Raw genomic sequence first — 18,559 nt, 5'->3', positions numbered from 1 at the left:
CATTTTGGGAAGATCACTTTCATGGATTGGATTTGGAGCCAACATGGATATGGAAAGTTCCATTTAGAGACTATTGCACAGTTTGGACCAGGGTAGTGGTGATGGAGAAGGAGATGCAGAAGAACAGAGGTCACAGACTACATTTCATGAACTGAATCTGGCCCTTGCTTGTTTTTGTAAATGAGGTTTTATTGGAACACAGCCACGCCCACTTGCCTGTGGGTGCTTTATACAATAGCAGAGTTGCATAGTTGTGACAGAGACCATATGACCTGCAAAACTGAAAATATTTACTATCTGGCCCTTTACAGAAAAAGGTTTTTGACTCCTGATTTAGAAGGTTAATTCAACAAGACTGGGAGATGGGGCATCATGGAAAGGAAGGGCCAAAGGTCACACTTAGATATCAGCTTACCCAAATGGGTAGATGGACAAGATGGGGCCACTAGAGGAGGACTAGGTTTGTTGGGGAGCAGGGTAAATTTGATTAAAACAACTGAACTGCCCCCCACCCCCAAACCTACTGTCTCATGGAAATGAGGTCAGGCCAAGTTTTGTGCACAGAGTACATGCAACTTGGCATCTGAAGGCACCAAGGTATCTAATCGTGGTTTTCATGTGTATGTAACTTCCAGCCATGGACCTCCCCTCTTGAAGTATCAGCTTCCTCATCCACAGAATGGGAATGCAGGAACACGTACAAGGAACAGGAATGCTTGGTGTACACTGCCTAGTAGCAGTATTACTCCTTCTTGTTATGAAATCAGTTGACATCTGAGAATTCCTCACTTGGGAGATTACTGGGACAAAGATAGTAACAATCAGACACAAGTCCTGATGCCAGGGAATGGGACTGCCCATGCTGACAGTGAGTTCCTGACCGAGGATGAGGACTCACTACAGTAGGCACAAGGGACCCCCTTGGCTCCTAACGTCAACTACTTACCAACCAATTTATGCTGCCATAACTCCTGGTGCGAGCAATCACAACAAAAGGTCTGAGGGTGTCGACTGCACACTGAGCCCAGGCTGTTTGTGCTCAGGCAAGAATTGTGAAATGTGCAGGCATATAAGAGAAGAGAAAATTGATGATAAAAACCCGGAAGTGGCCTCGCATGAACATACACACCCACATGCACCCACAAAAACACACTTCTCATCCCCCAACACATCGCCAGCCCTCCCTACACACAAATGTGTCCCCTTTTAAACAAAGGCACTGCTTCCTTGTCTGAACATCCATCACCTCGTTGATAAGCACTTTGAGTAGCAGCAAAGGTGACTGTTTTGCAACCATCCAAAGATGGGAGGAGCTGCTGGGCGAGCATCAGAAGATCCAGGTTCAGCGTCAGCTCTGTAGCCCTGGGCAAGTCCCTTCTACTCTCTGGCCTCAGTTTTCCCACCCCCCTGTAAAATGAGGGGTTGGGCTCAGTGATTTGTGAGGCCTCTTACAGCTCTGACATCTATGATTCTACAACAGAGAATAAAAATTGGGAGCTCCAAGACCAAATGCAACACACAAACCTGTGGAGTTATTCAATATTCACTTATGCAATATTAAAAGATTTATAATTGGTTGCTAACATTTTAACATAGGGAGCCTTCTTGTAAAAGTCAGGATCTCCAGCTTCTGCAAAATCAAAAAATCTGGCAGCCCTGGGCTCTCATCTCCACATGGCTACACCCGCTGGAGCTGGAGAGCAGCTGTCCCTTGAGTGGGGCCACCTCCAGCTCTCCAGAGTCTTTCTTTCACCTCTTGCTCACAACCAGCAGCTTCACTCTTTTATGTGACTTCTCAGGACACTGTAGGTATCTAGAGAGCTAACCCTGTTCAAGTTAGTGTTTAAGGTGACACTGGAACTTTGAATATGTCCTGAGTTGCCATGGCTGTGCAGCTTGGCCCTCGTAACATCTTTTCTTATTCTTGTCTGAAAAATGGGGAGGTGTCCAGGTTTCCTAGGATGACTGTTACAAACCACCACAAACTGGGTAGGAAATTATTCTCTTACTGTTCTGGAGGCTAGAATTCTAAAATCAAGGTGGCCCTTGATTTCAAAAGCAGAGTTGGTCCTTTGTGGAGGCTCTGAGAGAACATCAGTTCCTTGCCTCTCTTCCAGCTTCTGGTGGCTCCAACAGGCCTCAGTCTTCCTTGGCTTGTGGACACATCACTCCAATCTCTGCCTCCATCTTCACGTGCTGTTCTCTTGGTGTCTCTGTTCAAATTTCCCTCTTTTTTTTCTTTTAATTTTTGTTGAATCATAATTGACCATACACATCTTTGGGGTTCAACGTTGAGATATGTTAACCAAATCAATATTACTAGCATACACATTGTTACGAATCGTACTTATTCTTTATGCCCCTTGTCCAATCTCTCTCCATCCCCCTCTTGCTCCCCACTCCGCCCTCTAATTACCCTAGATTTCTTCTCTCCCTCTGAAAGAGCAATGGTTACTCTGTTGATCTGTTGCCTTGATGATCTGTCCAATGCTGAGAGATGTGATCAGGTCCCCCAATATTATCATAGAGCAGATGCTTCTTCTGTCTCTCTGGAATGGCCTTTGTGGAGAGAGACATCCTCTTCTTTTCTTTGGTTACTGCTGGTGACTCTCCTTCTGTCAGTGCACTCCAGTGGCTGGCAGACAATCCGTGTGGTGTTTGTGGCATCTAGCCACTTTCATGGCAGCCGTAGTTATTGTGGTGGCTGTGGTGGGCCACCCACATGGAGGTGATGTTTTTGGCATGCTCCTTGGTTTTGGCAGTGTGCCTGGTTGTGGGAGTCCCCACAACCAGTCCCCAGCTTCATGCCACAGGTCCCTGGGCAGACCCCAAGATGCTGGTGGTGTTCCTGGGCCAGAACTACATTTTTGTCCTTTCCTTACTTCTGAAATGGGGGAACTTCCCATGAGGACCAGTACTTGAACCGTGTGGTTGAGCTAAATTGCTGCTTTGCTGCTGCTTCCCTAGGGAAGTCTTTTTGTGCAGCTCAGGTTTTAATGGTTGGCTTCATAGGTACTTCCAACTCTCCAGAGACCTGGTGCACCTCAGTTGTGTAGAAACTCTGATCTGGGCCTGAGTCTTTCCATCAAACTATGCCCCATGCAATTCTATATTCCTGACCAGTCTCCTCTGAGTGGTCCTATGCTGATTAGGTGGCAGATCAGCTGTCCTTGCTGTGTCCCAGTGTTCTCCCAGTGGGCCTGTCTCCCCCACCGCCCATGCTGCAAAGACTTCCCACGAGACGGGCCATGTGCTGGTCCCTTGCTATGACTCACCAGCCTCTGAGCGGCTCCTTTTTTTCAGTTGTTGTGGATCCTCACTCCTGTGTGGGTCCACGGGAACCCTATTAGTGGTCTTGCTGGCCTGGGGGCTACCAAGGCCCTCTTCTCCCCTGCCACCTCCACGCAACTCCATCCAAAGTGCACAGCTGCAGCTTTTGCCAGTTCCTGCTCCATGTGCTCAGCAGCTCCAGCCTTAAAGTGGCCATGGCACAAAATGGTCTGAGCGTTTTTTTCGTTCTCTCATTGTGGCTTCTCCTGCCTTCGTGCACTCTGTAGGTCTCTCCTCCTCTTCGCCTGAGCTCTAGCAGCCCCAACTTGTCTGTTGTTGCTTTTTTATAGTTGTAAATTGGTTGATTTGCAGGAGAGAGTGATGCTGGGGATCGTTTATTCTGCCATCTTAACCAGAAGCCCCAAATTTCCCTCTTCTTATAAGGACACCAGTTATACTAGATTAGGGTCCACCCCAGTGACCTCATCTTAACTTGATTACACCTGAAAAGACTCTATTTCCAAATAAGGACACTTTCACAGGTACTGAAGGCTAAGATTTGGACATATCTTTTGGGGGCCACAATTCTACTATAAGGCCTAATTGTACTTCATTAAATGGGGGTGCAAGGAACACACAACAGAGGCTGAAAACTCCTTTGGGAACATAATGACAGACACATCTCCAACCAACTGATGACAGTTTGACATGTGTTTGGTAAGGCTAAGTCCCTGTATCTGGAGTTTACTTTCTGTGTTGGTTTCTTGCACCCTGGGAGAAGGTTATATCTGAAATAACTCCCCTCCCATCTCAGAAAAGCACCAGGGAGGCTGGGGCTGAGCTCTGGGCCACCTGGAGAGCCACAGCACAGGTCAACAGGGTACAGATGGATCCTAAAACTCTTGCTCCTGTACAATGGAGTTTTCTAGAAAGATGTGAGGCACTGAGAAGGACACACACCATTTATGTAGATGTCCCACCTCAAACTGCATAGCCTAAATCTAACCATGGGCGAACATCAGAGACTCAAACTGAGAAACATTCTATAAAGCAACCGGTCCCTACTCTCCAAAAATTCAAAATCATAAACAATGAAGAAAGCCTGAGGAACTGTTATAACTTGACACAATTAAATGTATTGGTAACCCTGGATTGCATCCTGTACCAGAAAGAAAATGCTATAAAGGATGGTATTGGGGCAATGGCTGAAATTGGAATATGGTTAGTTGAAAGCACTAATTCAATGTCAAGCTTACTGAATTTGGTAGCTCGATGTGGTTATGTAAGAATGTAAGAGAGTATGCAACCTAGTCTCACATGGCTCACAAAAAATGGGAATAAGAGAGTGGAAGCAAATGTAAGGAAATGTTAGCAACTGGTGAATCTGAATAATAGAGGCACAGAACTCTCTGTATTAATCTTGCAACTTGTCTGTCAGTTTGAAACTATTTCAAAACTAAAAACTAAAAATTGTCATACAGTCCAGTGATTGTGAAATATTAGCCTGCACACCCTGAGGGGACTTGTGAAGAAGCAGATTGTGGGACCTCTTCCCCACCATCTGATTCTGTAGGATTGCGGGGTTGGAGGGTGCCAATAATTTGCATTTCTAACAAGCTTTCAGGTGTTGCTGCTGCTGGTCTGGAACATACTTGGAGAACCCATGGTATAACTTAGTTTAAATTGTGGAGGTGACCACCAAAAGAACAAGACACAGAAAGAGTTAAAAGCAGCTGCTTCTGGAAAGCAGGATTGGGGGAAGGATGGTGCAAAGGACCAGAGCTTTTCACTAGGAACCTCCCTGTTTAACTTTATTTGTTTCCAGGAGTACATAGTTTAAGGCCTACAAAGCATCTAGATCAGAACCTGCCTGGCATGTAGCAGGTGGTCAGGTCAGCACATGTTAAGACTTGCTGGGGGCTGAGTTTCTGAAATAGGGCAAAGATGCCAGACACTGTGGATGCTTCCTGGGTCTGCTGGGTCCGTGGGGGCAGTGGGGTACACCAGCGCCAAGCAGCACCTCCACTTGCTCATTCTTGGGAAGCAAAGTCCTTTAGGTCACTCCAACAGGCTCTATGTTTTCCCCTTGGAATTTCCACCACTGAGTTAGGTCAGACCCAAAGGGCTCAAAATCTCTTCCAATTCTGAGATGAGACTGTGGTTTAGGCAGCAAACTTCTGTCAAGACACGCGCTTTTCCTCCCCCTCTTTTGAGGGGTAATGAACCTTGGCCTCAAGCCTCATTAAACCCCATTATATAATCACCCCCATCCTGAGTCTCTTTATAACCCTTCCGGTGGCTGCTTTCTTGGGAGTATGCAGTTCAGCTTCATCGGTCTTTATGGCCACCTGCTGCCTCCCTTGACAAATCAGGCATCTGACTCAGCCTCAAGGTGTGCACGAGGTCAGGTTCTCTACCAAGGGTCAACTCTCTCCCGCCTTGTCTCCGGAACAAAGAACAGCAGTTGTTTAGAGAAGAGATGTGGAGAGGGCATGGTGGTACCGTGCATGATGACAGCATGCCGTCTTTCAAGACGCCTCATGAAGGACGACACTTCCTCAGATGGGGACCCCATACGCAACTCCAGCTGGTGCCATTACAACCAAGGTGGGGAAGTTCTGGAACCATCAGTCATTCATTACCCCTGGTGGCTGCTGCTCTGGAGTGCCCAACCCCTACAGGCAGCTAATAAAAAACACCTAGAAAACTGCAGGTGGCAAAAGGACTATGTCATTCCTCATCTTCTACCAAAGACGTCCGGGATGAATGAGCTGCAAAAGCTGCCTGTGGCTCGTTGTTTAGGCCACTTTCTGCAGCTGCCTCGCCCCCACAGGGATGGCTGCCACCAGGAACAATAGATCCTTTGAATACTAACTGACAGAATCCAGGCGGGGTGACAAATGGTTAGCCCATGTGGGTGCTACACAGCCTCCTAAGTGAGAGGCCTCCTGTGAACAAGGCTGTCACCCACAACACAATCCCCCAACGAGGCAAGGGTATTAAAGAGAAAACTTCAGCAAGTTAAATTCCCTCCTTGATGAGCAAATAGGTTTCAGTGAAGATGGTGTTGCAATTTCATACCCCAGTATTATAGAATGGAGATTTCAGAATGGCCGCAAACTTGACCTCTTTCCTGATCTTGTGACCTTGGGCCAGTTACTTAAGCTCTCTCAACCCCAGTTTCTTCATCTGTAACTTGGGGGTAATAATAGTACCTACCTTACAGAAGATCGTGAAGCTTAAATGAAATAATAAAAGTAAATTGCTTTGTACAATGCCTGGAACATAATCAACATTCAATCGATGCCAATTGCTATCACTATCGTCATTTGTATCATTGTTACAAGCTACTCCATCACAGGACATAGCAATAGCTACCAAAGACACCCCTTATTGAGACACAATGCTCTAAGCACAGTCTCCGTGCTAGGAAATTTACATGCATTCCTCATTTTATGCTCACTACATCCTTGCTGGGTAGAAAACACACTCAGGAGGTTAAGTGATTTACCCAATGACTTATTGGCATCCAATTAGTTGCTATAAAACTGAAATCACTTCCACCAACTGGTAATAAATGATGACAAATAATTACTCCTTCCACCTAGGTGGCACTTTTTCATTCTGAAGCAGCCTTTTTTGGGGGACTTAGAAACAGTCTGACCCATGTCAGCTGGGATTAGAGCTAGCCTACAAGGAGCCTTAGGCTCACAGCTTGTTCAACCCAAAATGACCCATGGGGGAAAACATCCAATCAGACACCACCGAAGCAACATGGAGTGCCCAACACAACACGGAATAAATACAGCAAGGATGGAGGAGTAGGTCCACTGTTCTCTATATCTCTGGGAAGTACTTTCATGTCTGAGTCACATCTTCTACATTGAACAGAGAAGTCTGATATCCTGTGTTTTGTCTATACCCAAGTGATGCTATGAGCCCAAAGGACTGGCGAACCTTACAGACAGGTTCTTCCATAAGCTGAGGCTCCTACCACCCTTTCCTGCCCTCCCCCTACTCATCACCCCCAGCCCCAAGGAGATGGAGTCTTTCTCACAGCCCACCCAAGGTGGCTGGGTACCCTGAGGTTTTGAGGCTTGGCCATTCTACAGACAGCTCTGCCTAAGGGAGCCTCCAGATATTACCACCAGGGCTAATGAGATGAGGTATCACCGCCCTTCATGGCATAGACTAGCACCAGAGCTAACAGTGACAAATGGGCAGACAGACTCAGCCTGGCAGGGACGCAGCCCCAGGGGCTCCCTTGGCTGGGTTAGCAGGGGAAAAGCTGGCACCAGGGACCAAAGGCAAGGAATTTTCTGAAATTCAGAGAGGCGGAGAAGGGGAACTACTAAAGCAAGGAAGATCTGCTGCCCAGTAGTCCCACCTGGAGTCCCCAAACTAGCATTCTAAGTGAGTCAACAGGTTTGCCTAGGAAGAGCTTAGTGAGTAGGCCTTAAAACCACAGAGATTCTAAGCTCTACACTGGACCGTCATGGAGCACCTACAGTTGGGGTAACTGAGACCCAGATAGAGAAAGGAACTTGCTGCAGTAGAGAGATAGAATGCAGGCTACAGCTGAATCTGGAGTCAAAACATACATGGGCAAAATCATGCACCTTTCTGAGCCTCAGTTTCCTGATCTGTAAAATGGGAATAATAACACCTGCTTCACAGACTATGGTGAATCTTAACTGTGATACTGCAGCTGATGTGCCAGACAGAGACTAAGGTCACTCAGGCTTCTCATCTCCCAGTCTGGAGCCTGACTGCTCCACCACAACAGGCTGCCTCTGTTTTTGTTATTTGTTAGGATCAGTGGAAATGGGACTGGTTCATGGGGTTCCAGTTAATACTTGGGTAACACACTCATTCTCCCACTGAGCCTCAAATGCTATCTTTTTACTTTCTGGGAGATCAGAGGACTGTCTCTTTTCCTACAAGGACCAGGACTGTCCAAGGGCAATTGTGCTTCTCGGGCCTCTCAGTGCTGGGAGCTGCCTTCCATCAAGGACTTTCCATTAAGGACTGCCCACAGGCAAGCAGAAAAGCCCTCCCTCTCAGGGGGAGACCAGAGCAGGGGCAAAAAGTTGGGAGCCATGGTGAATCCTCACAAAACTCTTTAGGGGCAGGAGCCCAAATGTGCAAGTGGTTTTTTAAAGCAGACGGGAGATGTTTTTAGTCTGGCCAAAACTAAAGCGCAGAGCAGTGGTCAACCCTCCAGAGTGGCCATGCTGACATTTGCTTGCAGGATGGCAATACCCAGAGACAGATGGCTGCTGGAGGCAGCCACCCAGCATCAGGCCAAGGTAAATTCCAAGCACTCCTAGGGCTGTGAGGAAGTGGTAGAAGGGGGGTAAACTGCAAGGCATTTAGCCACAGCAGCCCAAAATTAATCATCAGGCCAGAGGCTATAAATGCTATTAGAGAAAAGGAGCTAACAAACACCCTATTGACAGCTACCATTTATTATGCACTTACTGTATGCAGGCACTGTGCAAAGGACTTGGCATGCATAAACTTATCTAATCTTCACAACTATCTATGAAGTGAATCTGTTATTATACCCATTTTACAGATGAGGAAACTGAGGTTGGGAGAGGCTCTTGACTCACTTGAGGTCAGGCACGTTGCTTGGAAGTAGCAGGGCTGCAATTCGAGCCCACGTGTCTCCCTTCAGGGCCCGTGCTCCCAGCCATGACATCTGCCTCTTCCTGTTGTCATTTCACATTTGACACGTCCTCCTCATTCCTTTTCCTCATCCTTGCTCACCAAGCCACTCTCTACCTGCCATACTGGCCCACCCTCATGGAGCATTTCTGGTCTCTCTGACAGTGATTTCTCTGGACAAGATGGCAAACTGGCCTTCTGAAATCATCATGTGTGTCGCAGGTGTTATTTTAGTTTGTTCAACTTAGAGCCTGCACACCTGGGCACTGAGAAAAGGCAGTCTCTGGACTTCTCCTAACTGATGTCCACATGGGTCAGTGACTCCTGACCCTCAGCTGTTACTGCAGTGTCATACCATGCACACCTGGGGACTATAAACCAGGTTCACCACTCAGCACCAGCCAAACCATCTAGCTGGATGTTGGATGCTACATGTTCCTTTTTCCAGGGAAAGAATGAGTAGATTATCAGATTCTCAAAGATTCCATGGCCCCTCTAAAAAAAATGTTTAAGAACCCTACATTTAGAGAAAGGCATCCTGCTGGATATTTGAGGAACTTCATTATCAAATTATGCAAAATGACTAAGATACTCTAGAGTTAGAAAGAATCAGATTCTGATCCTGGCTCGACTAACTGATAGCTTTGTGACTTTGGGCAAGTTCTTTGATGTCTCTGAGTCTCAGTTTCCTCATCTGTGCAATGGAAACAATCCATTTGTCCAATGGATTGTTGCGAGAACTAAATGAGGTCCTGAATGTGGGTGATTAGCATGTACTTGTGCTCAGTCAATACTGCTTATCATTTATGAGAGCAGCAACCCAACATACATAGCCTGAAGCTGCATGAAGGGCCAGCGCTTACTTCTACTGCATGCCAGCAGCCTCTCTTCTCCTGAGCAGCCAGCCAATAAAGGTGCTGTCGGCTGGAGGACTGATTGGGCTTGATTCAGGGGTCTCCCCTCTGACCACGTCTGTGCCTGTTCAGCAAGACGGGTTTTCTGGGCAGAGAAGATTAAACGCCCTGTGAGACCTCAGCCCTTGATTACCAGCAAGTTCCATTTCTGCTCTGAGTAATAACCACTCTGTCTCTAGCAGAAATTTGTGAGAGCAAAATATAAACCACCACAGGCCACGCTCAGCCCAGTTTGAATCCAAATACATCTTTGAGATGTAAAGGTTATATGTGTCGACCTGCGTGGGAACAAAATACAAAATTTAATCAGAGATGCCTTATCCACAGTGACCAAGAAAAACCCCTGCGACCAGGCAGCTGAAAGGCTGTGGGGAGAAGGGAGAGGAAAGGCTGGTGCCTCTTGGAATGCCCAGCATGTTTGCTTTCCTCTGCCATTCCTTCCCACCTACAGGCAAAAGAGCAGGACCTGGGACCAATGACAACAGCCAGTCAATCTCCCCAGTGCCAATTACGTCCCTTTCAAAACCATCCAAACAGGCATGTGTGGTGCAGGCAGGGGATGGGGGCGGGGGTGGAGGGTGGATGGGCCTTGATCAGTGAGCATTTTAAAGCCTTGAGAAAAAGAAAAGAGGGTTTGCACCTGGCGCAGAAGACAGCAGGTGTGTGGCCTGGGGCATCGGGGCGTGGGTGACTTACTTGCAGAGAAGTTGGCCTCGGTGTGGACGGGAGGGGTGGAGGGCAGGAAAGGCGCGTGTCCCACAAAGAAGGAGCGCAGGGAGCGCTCGCACAGTAGCGGGGAGCGCTGCTGGGAAGGAATGTTCTCGCAGCTGCCCACGCTGCTGTGAATCTTGAGGTTCAGGGGTTTGCTCTTCTTCTTGGCTCTGAAAGGGAGACAGAAAAAGAGGAAAAGAAAATATTTCCATAGGTGCACAAAGTGACAGCAGGGAGACCCAGACTTGTGTCCCCAAGAGGGGCCCAAAACCCATGGGGAGAGACTAGAAGAGCCCACAGGCTTTTAGGTAGGAAGAAAGAAGCTGGGCAAGCGGGTTCACCCTCTCACCCCCAGGCCTTTCTAAAAATCCATTCTACCATGGAGCACAAGCAGACAGATCGGCCATACCTTATCCTCCAGCTTCCCGAGGAAGCTCTAAAAAGCTAGGGTCAAGTTCAGCTCCCAACTCCAACCCCCAACTTTTGCCTTCACGCCCTAAATTCCCAGGGTCCCAAGCCCCAACCCGTGGTCAGGCTGACCTCAAGCGGTTCTAGGAGATCTGTGTCAAGGTGGCATTCACCTCTACCTGTTTTTAGTCCCCAAATTCACTGCCTTTCATCCATATAAAAACAACCAACCCATTTGTGTAGAAGTAAAACCTGACAACTTTCAAGAGATCCAAGAAGACCAAGCCTTTGGCAGAATCCCAGCACCCCTTCTGGAAATGTTTCCTCCTTGTCAGGACTTCTGGTGCTAGTCTTTTCTTTGGAACCCACCCACAGCCATGTCTGGTTCTTGGTCCAATCCTTACCAGGAGCCCCAGATGGTGCCCACCTTAAGAGTGCAGAAGGAAGGGTGATCCCCCAGATCATAGACTGGATCACATGGGGTGCCTCAGGGCCAGCTGCAAGAGGTGTGGAGGAATTGTGTAGAGAAGGGGATCTGCCTCCTCCCTCAGCCCCACTCCCACCATAGCAGCACTGCTTGGGGTGGGAGTGGGGGGCTTGTAGCCTGGGGGATAACATGATTCTGGGGCCACATTCTCCAGATTCAAATACCATAAAAGAGTCTTCTTTGTAGAGTTGTGGAGAGTATCATATAAAATAATCCCCATAAATTACTTAATACAAAGTATAAACATTCATTGTTCTTACTATTATTTAATGGGAATCTGTCTGATAGTTCCTTTAGGAGAAATAATCTGCAGGTAAAACAAAGTGGAAACTTCTGGTAAGTTTGGTTCTGTTCTTGGGGACTCTTCTCAACCCAAGAAATTAAATGGTGTTCTTTGCATACCCTGTGCCTAGCAAAGTGACTCACATATAGCAAGAACATAAATATTTGTTGAATGATCACAAAGTGGCAAAGGGAAGAAGGTAAAGAGCTCACAGCCTTTGATTCATAGCTGGCCCTGAATACGTTGCAGAGAAGCGGGAAGGATGATGTCTGACCTCAACCCTGTACCCAGGTGCTGGTCCTGCCCCCACCCCTCAGCGTGGTGAGCATTTGCCTTCTGACTATGGCAGGTGCATTCATGGCAAAACACGGTGCAAAAAGGTGAGGGACCTGCCCCTACAAGGAATTGTAAGTGTAAGGAAATTTATCGGTAACTCACTGAAAAAGGTAATGCTGTGATATTTAAATAATTAATAGAAATGTGTTATCGGTGCTAGTATCCAATCAGAATTAAGTTTATGACACAATTTGATCTTATCAAAAAGAAGTACAATGTATATTGAATGTGGAGAATAACCATGCCAGCAGGAACATATCTGTCACATGCCTGGTGTTCCTTAGTCTGGAGCTACCCTGTCCAATCACAGAGCCACTCATCATATGAGCGATTGAATTGTGGCTAGTTTGATTGTAATGGGATTAGTATGAAAAAATAATGTAAAATACCTTACTAATAATATTTTGTATGCATGAAATGTTGAGTTAAATAAATATATTATTAAAAAATTTTTTTAATTAAAAAAAATATGAGGGGCTTAGCAATTATCCACGGTTCAATGCTGACATAAAAATACCAGGGTTTTCTAGATTCTTTTTGAATTATTTTTCTGGCCAACTTCCTTGCAAATAGATAATTATAAGGTGAAGTCTCTCAATTTCCTCATACTGAGACAGGGATGAGGAAGAGATACTAAAAGTTGAAGGATTCCAGCCAGGTGTGGACTGGGCTTTGATCTGAAACTAAGAAAATGCATCTTTGAAATTATAAGCCTAAAACACAGACTTTTTAAATTTTCATACCAAACAGGAGGTTCAATCATAATATTAATATTAATAACAACAACAACAACAGCTACTGTTACTGCTGCTTTGATGTGAGTCCCGACCATGTCCCAGGGACTGTATCAGGTGCTTTTCGTGTACAATTTCATTTAAGTGTCACAATGACCTCAGGCGGAAGATGCTGTTATTATCCTTTTTCTGCTGATGAGGACACAGAAGCAACGCAAAGAGAAGGGGCGTGGCAAAGGTGGTACCAGCGTTGGAACCAAGTGGTGTGGCTCCAGGGTCCCCCTCTCAATTGCACTCACACCAGATTCCCCACCCCCACCCCCGCCCCCTCAATCCTGACCCCAGACCACTGTCCACCCAGAAGCCAGCTGTCCCAAGGAGATTGATTTGGGACATGCTCAGGCTGGAGGCACTGGAGTGGCCAATAACTGAGCCCAGGATCTTCACTTTAGTTTCATCCACCTCTTCTCTTGGGTCCTTTCACCAGAACCACCCACAAACCCCATACGTATATCTCCATTTGCTCTGAGCCCTCTTGCTTTGGAGTGACTAAAGAGAAAAATGTAATAGAGGACAGAGGTGAGGCAGGGAACCTAGACAATCCCCACTGGCCGATCCCCAGGAATAGCAAAACTTCCCCTTACAGAATGTTTCCACGGTCTCTCTGCCTTTGCTGCCTGGAGAACTACACATACTTCATGGTCCACTTCAAATGTCACCACATCTTCAATTTAACATCTCCCTCCCCTCACTCTCTGAGTATCTGTTCTTCCATCACATGCTGGATAAGACCCAATCTCCTTAACATGGTACCCAATATCCACCCCCCACAGCTTGACCCGGCCCTGCAGCCCTCCCACCCTTTGCTATGCTGTCTCCACTGCCTGGAATATCCCGCTCTTCTTTGCCCAGTTAATCCCTACTTGTCTTTCATGACTCTGGTGTTCTTCCTCTAGGAAGGCTTCCCTGACACTCTCTCTTACCTCCTAGTCCGGATTGGCTGTCCCTTCTCAGTTTTCCATATATATATGGCTGCAGTTTCCTATTTCTTCCAAGTTTGTTTTTCCAAATTTGTGGTCTCCCAAGTAGACTGTGAGTCTTGGAGGGCAATAACTCTGTACTGTTTATTTATTTATTTTTTGTCCTTGACAACTAGCACATAGCCTGGTTCATAGTAGGTACTCATTAGGTGCTTATTAGAGGAACATTCTGGATTAAGACTCTGGCACGTGTCACATTATATTCTGATTCTTTGTCTTCCACACTCAACTATAGGATCCTTGAAGACAGGAACCACGTAGTTTCATGTTGGATCCCTCAGCCCCAGCTTGGCACCCGTTGAATGAAATGAACCTCTTAAACTGAGTTAGAAACATTTCTCTGCTTCCCAAGGAGCTGGACTAGAATGCTTGGTTTAAGTCTGCATCCCAAACCAATCTCCCTGCTCCTCCTACCCACCTCCCCCAAACACCCATCCAGTCTGGCCAGCAGTTGGGTGCCCTCCTGTGGCCAAAGTGAAGCCTCCTGGCAAATGTTCACAGTCCTGGATGGAGAACCCAGGAAAGTGTGTTAATTTAAGACTGGAGGCCTTCCCCACACACAGCCTAAAAGTCACGCCCTCCAGGAAGCCTGCTGCTCATCAGCTTTCAGGGGTCCCAGGGTGCCTGCACAGTTGCCCCCCACAACACTGGGGCTGCCGGCACTGCTTGTTATCTCCCCAGGGGCCAGCAGCGAGGACCAGAAAGGTGCTTCCTGTTATGGCAGCACACACTGACTGGCTCTTCCCTGCCTGTGGTTGGAGAAGAGAGGGAAGGGAGGAGGGAAGTGGCATTTCATTCCACCCAGTGCCCAATGGCGGAGACTCAAAACAGCTTCTACCCCGAGGCAGTGTAGCTCAGTGGTTAAACTCACACGCCTTGGGGTCAAGGAGACCAGGACTCAAGTCCTGACTGTGACCTTGAGAAAGTGATCTCTCCCATTGAGCCTCGATTTCCTCATCTGGACAAAGGAAAAATACTAACATCTATCTCAGAAGGCTTTCATGAGAATGTGATGAGATGACATGCTAGGCACGGGGCCCATCACAGAGTGAGGCTTCAGGTGACATTACCTGTTATTAAGGTCATTATGACCAGGTTAAATCTGAGGTCTGTATAGCTATGGAAATAGCCTTGAAGAAGATAAAAATCGAAGACAATCTCAACTGAAATTTGAAGGTGATTTTCATCTGAAACATCCAGCAACTCCCTCAACCCAGCACAAACCTTGAGGACGCAGCCAAACCCTCTGGTAACAGATACCGTCATCATCTCCACAACCCTGATGGCAGCCTTGAGGCCCTGAGTCCCCATGTGACAAGGCCAGATCCCCTGGCAAGAAGGACCAAGTCTGACCCAGCACAGGTTTAGCAGTGACTCAGTGACTTCAGAGTCTATCTGTTTCACCAGCTCATGGAGACAGATGGAGCAGAGAATGGGGTACATGTAAAGAAATGCTAGTTAGATGAATGGTTAACCAGATGGATGGAAGGATGGAAGGAGGGTGAAAAGTGTCAGGATGTAATGAATGAAGGACAGAGAGGATGGGAGCGTGGAAAGAGGAATGGAAGGAAGGGAGAGAGGAAGATGAAAGGAAGGGAGGACAGATGGACAGAATGAAAGAGAGAGAGACTGGGAAGGTGGCACGATGAATGAAAGAATGGAGGAGAATGGGAGGATGAACGAGAGGATGGATGGAAGAAAGGAAGGAAGGAAGGATAGAGGAATGGATGGATAGATGTAATTAAGGAAGACAGAGTGGTAGGATGGAAAGGTAGACAGAAGGAAGGGAAGAAGAAAGGACAGGAGGAAAAGAAAGTGGTAGGATAAATGGCTATTCGACCAGAGTAGGGTGGAAGAAAATCCTGTATCACTTCCCATCCACCAAGAAAGCCTTCCTTCATGGACAGCATGTGGGATTCACTTTTACCATCTACCCACATTACGCAGGCATGCTCAGAGGGGAAAAACACAGACACAGATGACTGTGTCTACTGACTGCGACTGTGTGCTAAGATTTAGAGGACATTCTGCTGTATATCCTGCAGATGCAACTAAAAAGAACATCCTCTCCCATGATCTTTGTAGAATATTAGATATCTGTTACATAGATGTCTTATCTGGAAATGGGGCCAATTCTGGGAAATGAACAAAATCAGGTGGCACAAAACACTGGAAAGGGCAGCTCCGTGGGTGGGCCATAGATGGCGCTTTCTGGAGGGTCCAGCAAGTCAGGGCTCCCCAACAATGCAGGCTATGCTGACAGCAGCCTCAGAGCTGGGCTGAGCTGAGGCTGCACTTCTGTGTTAGGAAAAGACACACAGCTCTGGGGCCATCATCTGTGCTTAGGAAAGTGCACTTGTTTTACCAAGTACAGCACAGCAGAGGACTAGTTCAGTGGTGGAACCTAGGAAAGTTCTTCCCACTTCCCTGGTGCCTAATTTACATAGAATATCTGAACTGAAAGGATCCTGAGAATTCTTACATCTTCTCTGAACCAATTCATTGCTCTCCATCTTCAGCCCCATTGTTCTGGTCCCAGCCACCTTCCTACCTCACATGGGCTGCTACTTCCCTGCCTCCAACCTCTGCACCCTCGGTGAAGTGTCCTTGCTCTGGTCTATACTGAACCAATTTCTGACATTCATAACCTCTAAGGAGGCAAGTACATCTTGCTTACTGTTGTATGCCTACCTCTCTCCCCTGGACACTCACAACGTGTCTGTATGAAAAACAAAGGGATGCATGGGTCTCAAAGGAACAGACAGAGCTGCTCTCACTGCCCCCCAATCCCCTTTTTTTTTTTTTTTTTTTTGCTTTTTTTGTTATATTAAGGTGAAATTCATGTAACATAGAATTAACCCTTTAAAAGCAAACAATTCAGTAAAGCGACACAAAAATCAACTACATTGTATGTTGATAAATTAAAATTTAAATAAATGAATAAATAAAAGAAAACAATTCAGTGGCACTAAATACTTCCACAACATTGTGAAACCATCACTCCTAATTCCAAACATGTTCATCACTCCAAAAGGAAACCCCTTACCATTAAACAGTCACTCCCATGCCCCTTCCCTCCAGACCCTGACAACCACCAATCTGCTTTCTGTCTCTATGGATTTGCTTATTCCAGATATTTTATATAAATGGAATCATACAATATGTGACCTTTTGCGCCTGGCTTCTTTCACTCAGCGTAATGCTTGTGAGCTTCATCCATGCTGCAGAACGTATCTGTACTTTATTCCTTTTTATGGTTGAATAACTGGATCCCACTTTGGATTATTTATAGTGTATCTTCCACCCAGCAGTCAAAGTTTTAAAAGTATACATTGTATCATGTCACTCCCCTGCTTCAAACCCTCTAAAGGCTTCACACTGTTCTTCCTTCCTATGTTCTACAAAAGCTTCATAGGCCCCTCCATGTCTACCCTCCAACTTCTCCTGTACCATCCTAGCCACTCTGGCCGTCTTCTTGGTCCTTGACCACACCAAGTTCTCATGCACCTCAGGGCCTTTGCACATGATGTCCCCACCACCACCTGGGATATTATTCCCCATCCTGCCAGTTACCTTTAGATACCACTTCCTTAGAGATGCCATCCTCAAGTCTCAGAACTAATCAGATCTCCTGGCTACCCATGCTTCCAGCAGCACCTGCTTTTTTTCATAGAAGGCATCCCAACTGGAATTCTGCATTTACTTATGTGGTGACTGGATGAATGTCTGCCTCCCCCACAGGCTGTGCCCACCACACAGGAAGAGTTTGCATCCTCAGTAGCTAACACAGAGCTGGCACTCCACAGTGGCAAAGTCAAGACCAGAGCCAGGTCTACAGCCACCCACCCTAGCCCACGTGTCCCAATTCCAGCAGGGACAATGTGGCGTCCTCCATCTCGGAGGAGTTCTAAAAGAATGTGTCCCAGTCTCCATCTGTGAGTCAGGAGAGCTGGTTTAGCAGCATCTTCCCGCTTAATTCTCAAGTATGGGTTCTTTAAAGACAGAAACAAACTATTTCTTTTATCAGTCCCTGGCTACCCTTGGCCTGGGTCTGGCAGAGGCTCTGGATCAACATTCTTTTGCCAACCTGCCTCTCAACTTTCATCACAAAGATGTTCAAGGGAAGTCCCAAACTGATGTTTAGTCTTTGCTCCATTTCCTCTTCCAAAAGTTTGCTAGGCTTTGAGTTCAACAGAGCCACTGGCTCACATGGCCTCTCTGCTCTCAGCTTTCTCAAGTGTGGGCTGTGCCCTCCTGAACTCGAAAGCCGTCACCCAGCCAAATCCCTCAGCAGCTCTTTATCAGTGTCTGCAGCATCTGGCCCAAATGATTGGGAGGAAATAGAGCTGGGGATAAACTCCTCACAAGCATGGTTTAAGGGCAGGCAAGAGCACACAGTCTCACACACCACTATGTGCAGCAAAGCTAATCCAGTAACCATTTCGCTAAACGAGAAACATGCCCAATGGTCTCACCCAGAGCTGTGCTGTATGTGTCATCTCTCTCACACTGAGCCACTCAAATTTTCTGCACTGGGCCTGATCTGATCACCCAAGAGGAGGCCTTTTCAAAATCAAAGAATAACATAATGTTCTGGGGCTGCAGGTGGTTACGACCCTCGGCTCTGTTGCTCAGAGCTCAGGAAAGCGAGTTGCTTGGAAAAGCAATGTTTTGTTAGGTCTAACACCAGAGGATGTTTATTGAGA

General features: G+C 46.9%; 1 protein-coding gene across 1 annotated transcript in view; it reads right to left on the bottom strand.

The window, feature by feature from the left end:
* LOC103599214 (kinase suppressor of Ras 2) overlaps nt 1-18,559 on the bottom strand; it is a gene marked incomplete at its 3' end in the record, with an annotated part of 244,172 nt that overhangs the window by 82,069 nt on the left and 143,544 nt on the right. Inside the window, exon 4 of the mRNA XM_008583318.1 lies at nt 10,551-10,735. Within this exon, the coding sequence (XP_008581540.1) occupies nt 10,551-10,735 (185 nt within the window). The remainder of the gene's footprint in view (nt 1-10,550; nt 10,736-18,559) is intronic.

This window comes from Galeopterus variegatus, unplaced genomic scaffold (genome assembly GCF_000696425.1).
Source record: "Galeopterus variegatus unplaced genomic scaffold, G_variegatus-3.0.2 Scaffold2886, whole genome shotgun sequence".
Lineage (NCBI taxonomy): Eukaryota > Metazoa > Chordata > Mammalia > Dermoptera > Cynocephalidae > Galeopterus > Galeopterus variegatus.
The sequence above is the reverse complement of the archived record's forward strand: the minus strand, read 5'-3'. Positions and strand labels throughout refer to the sequence as shown.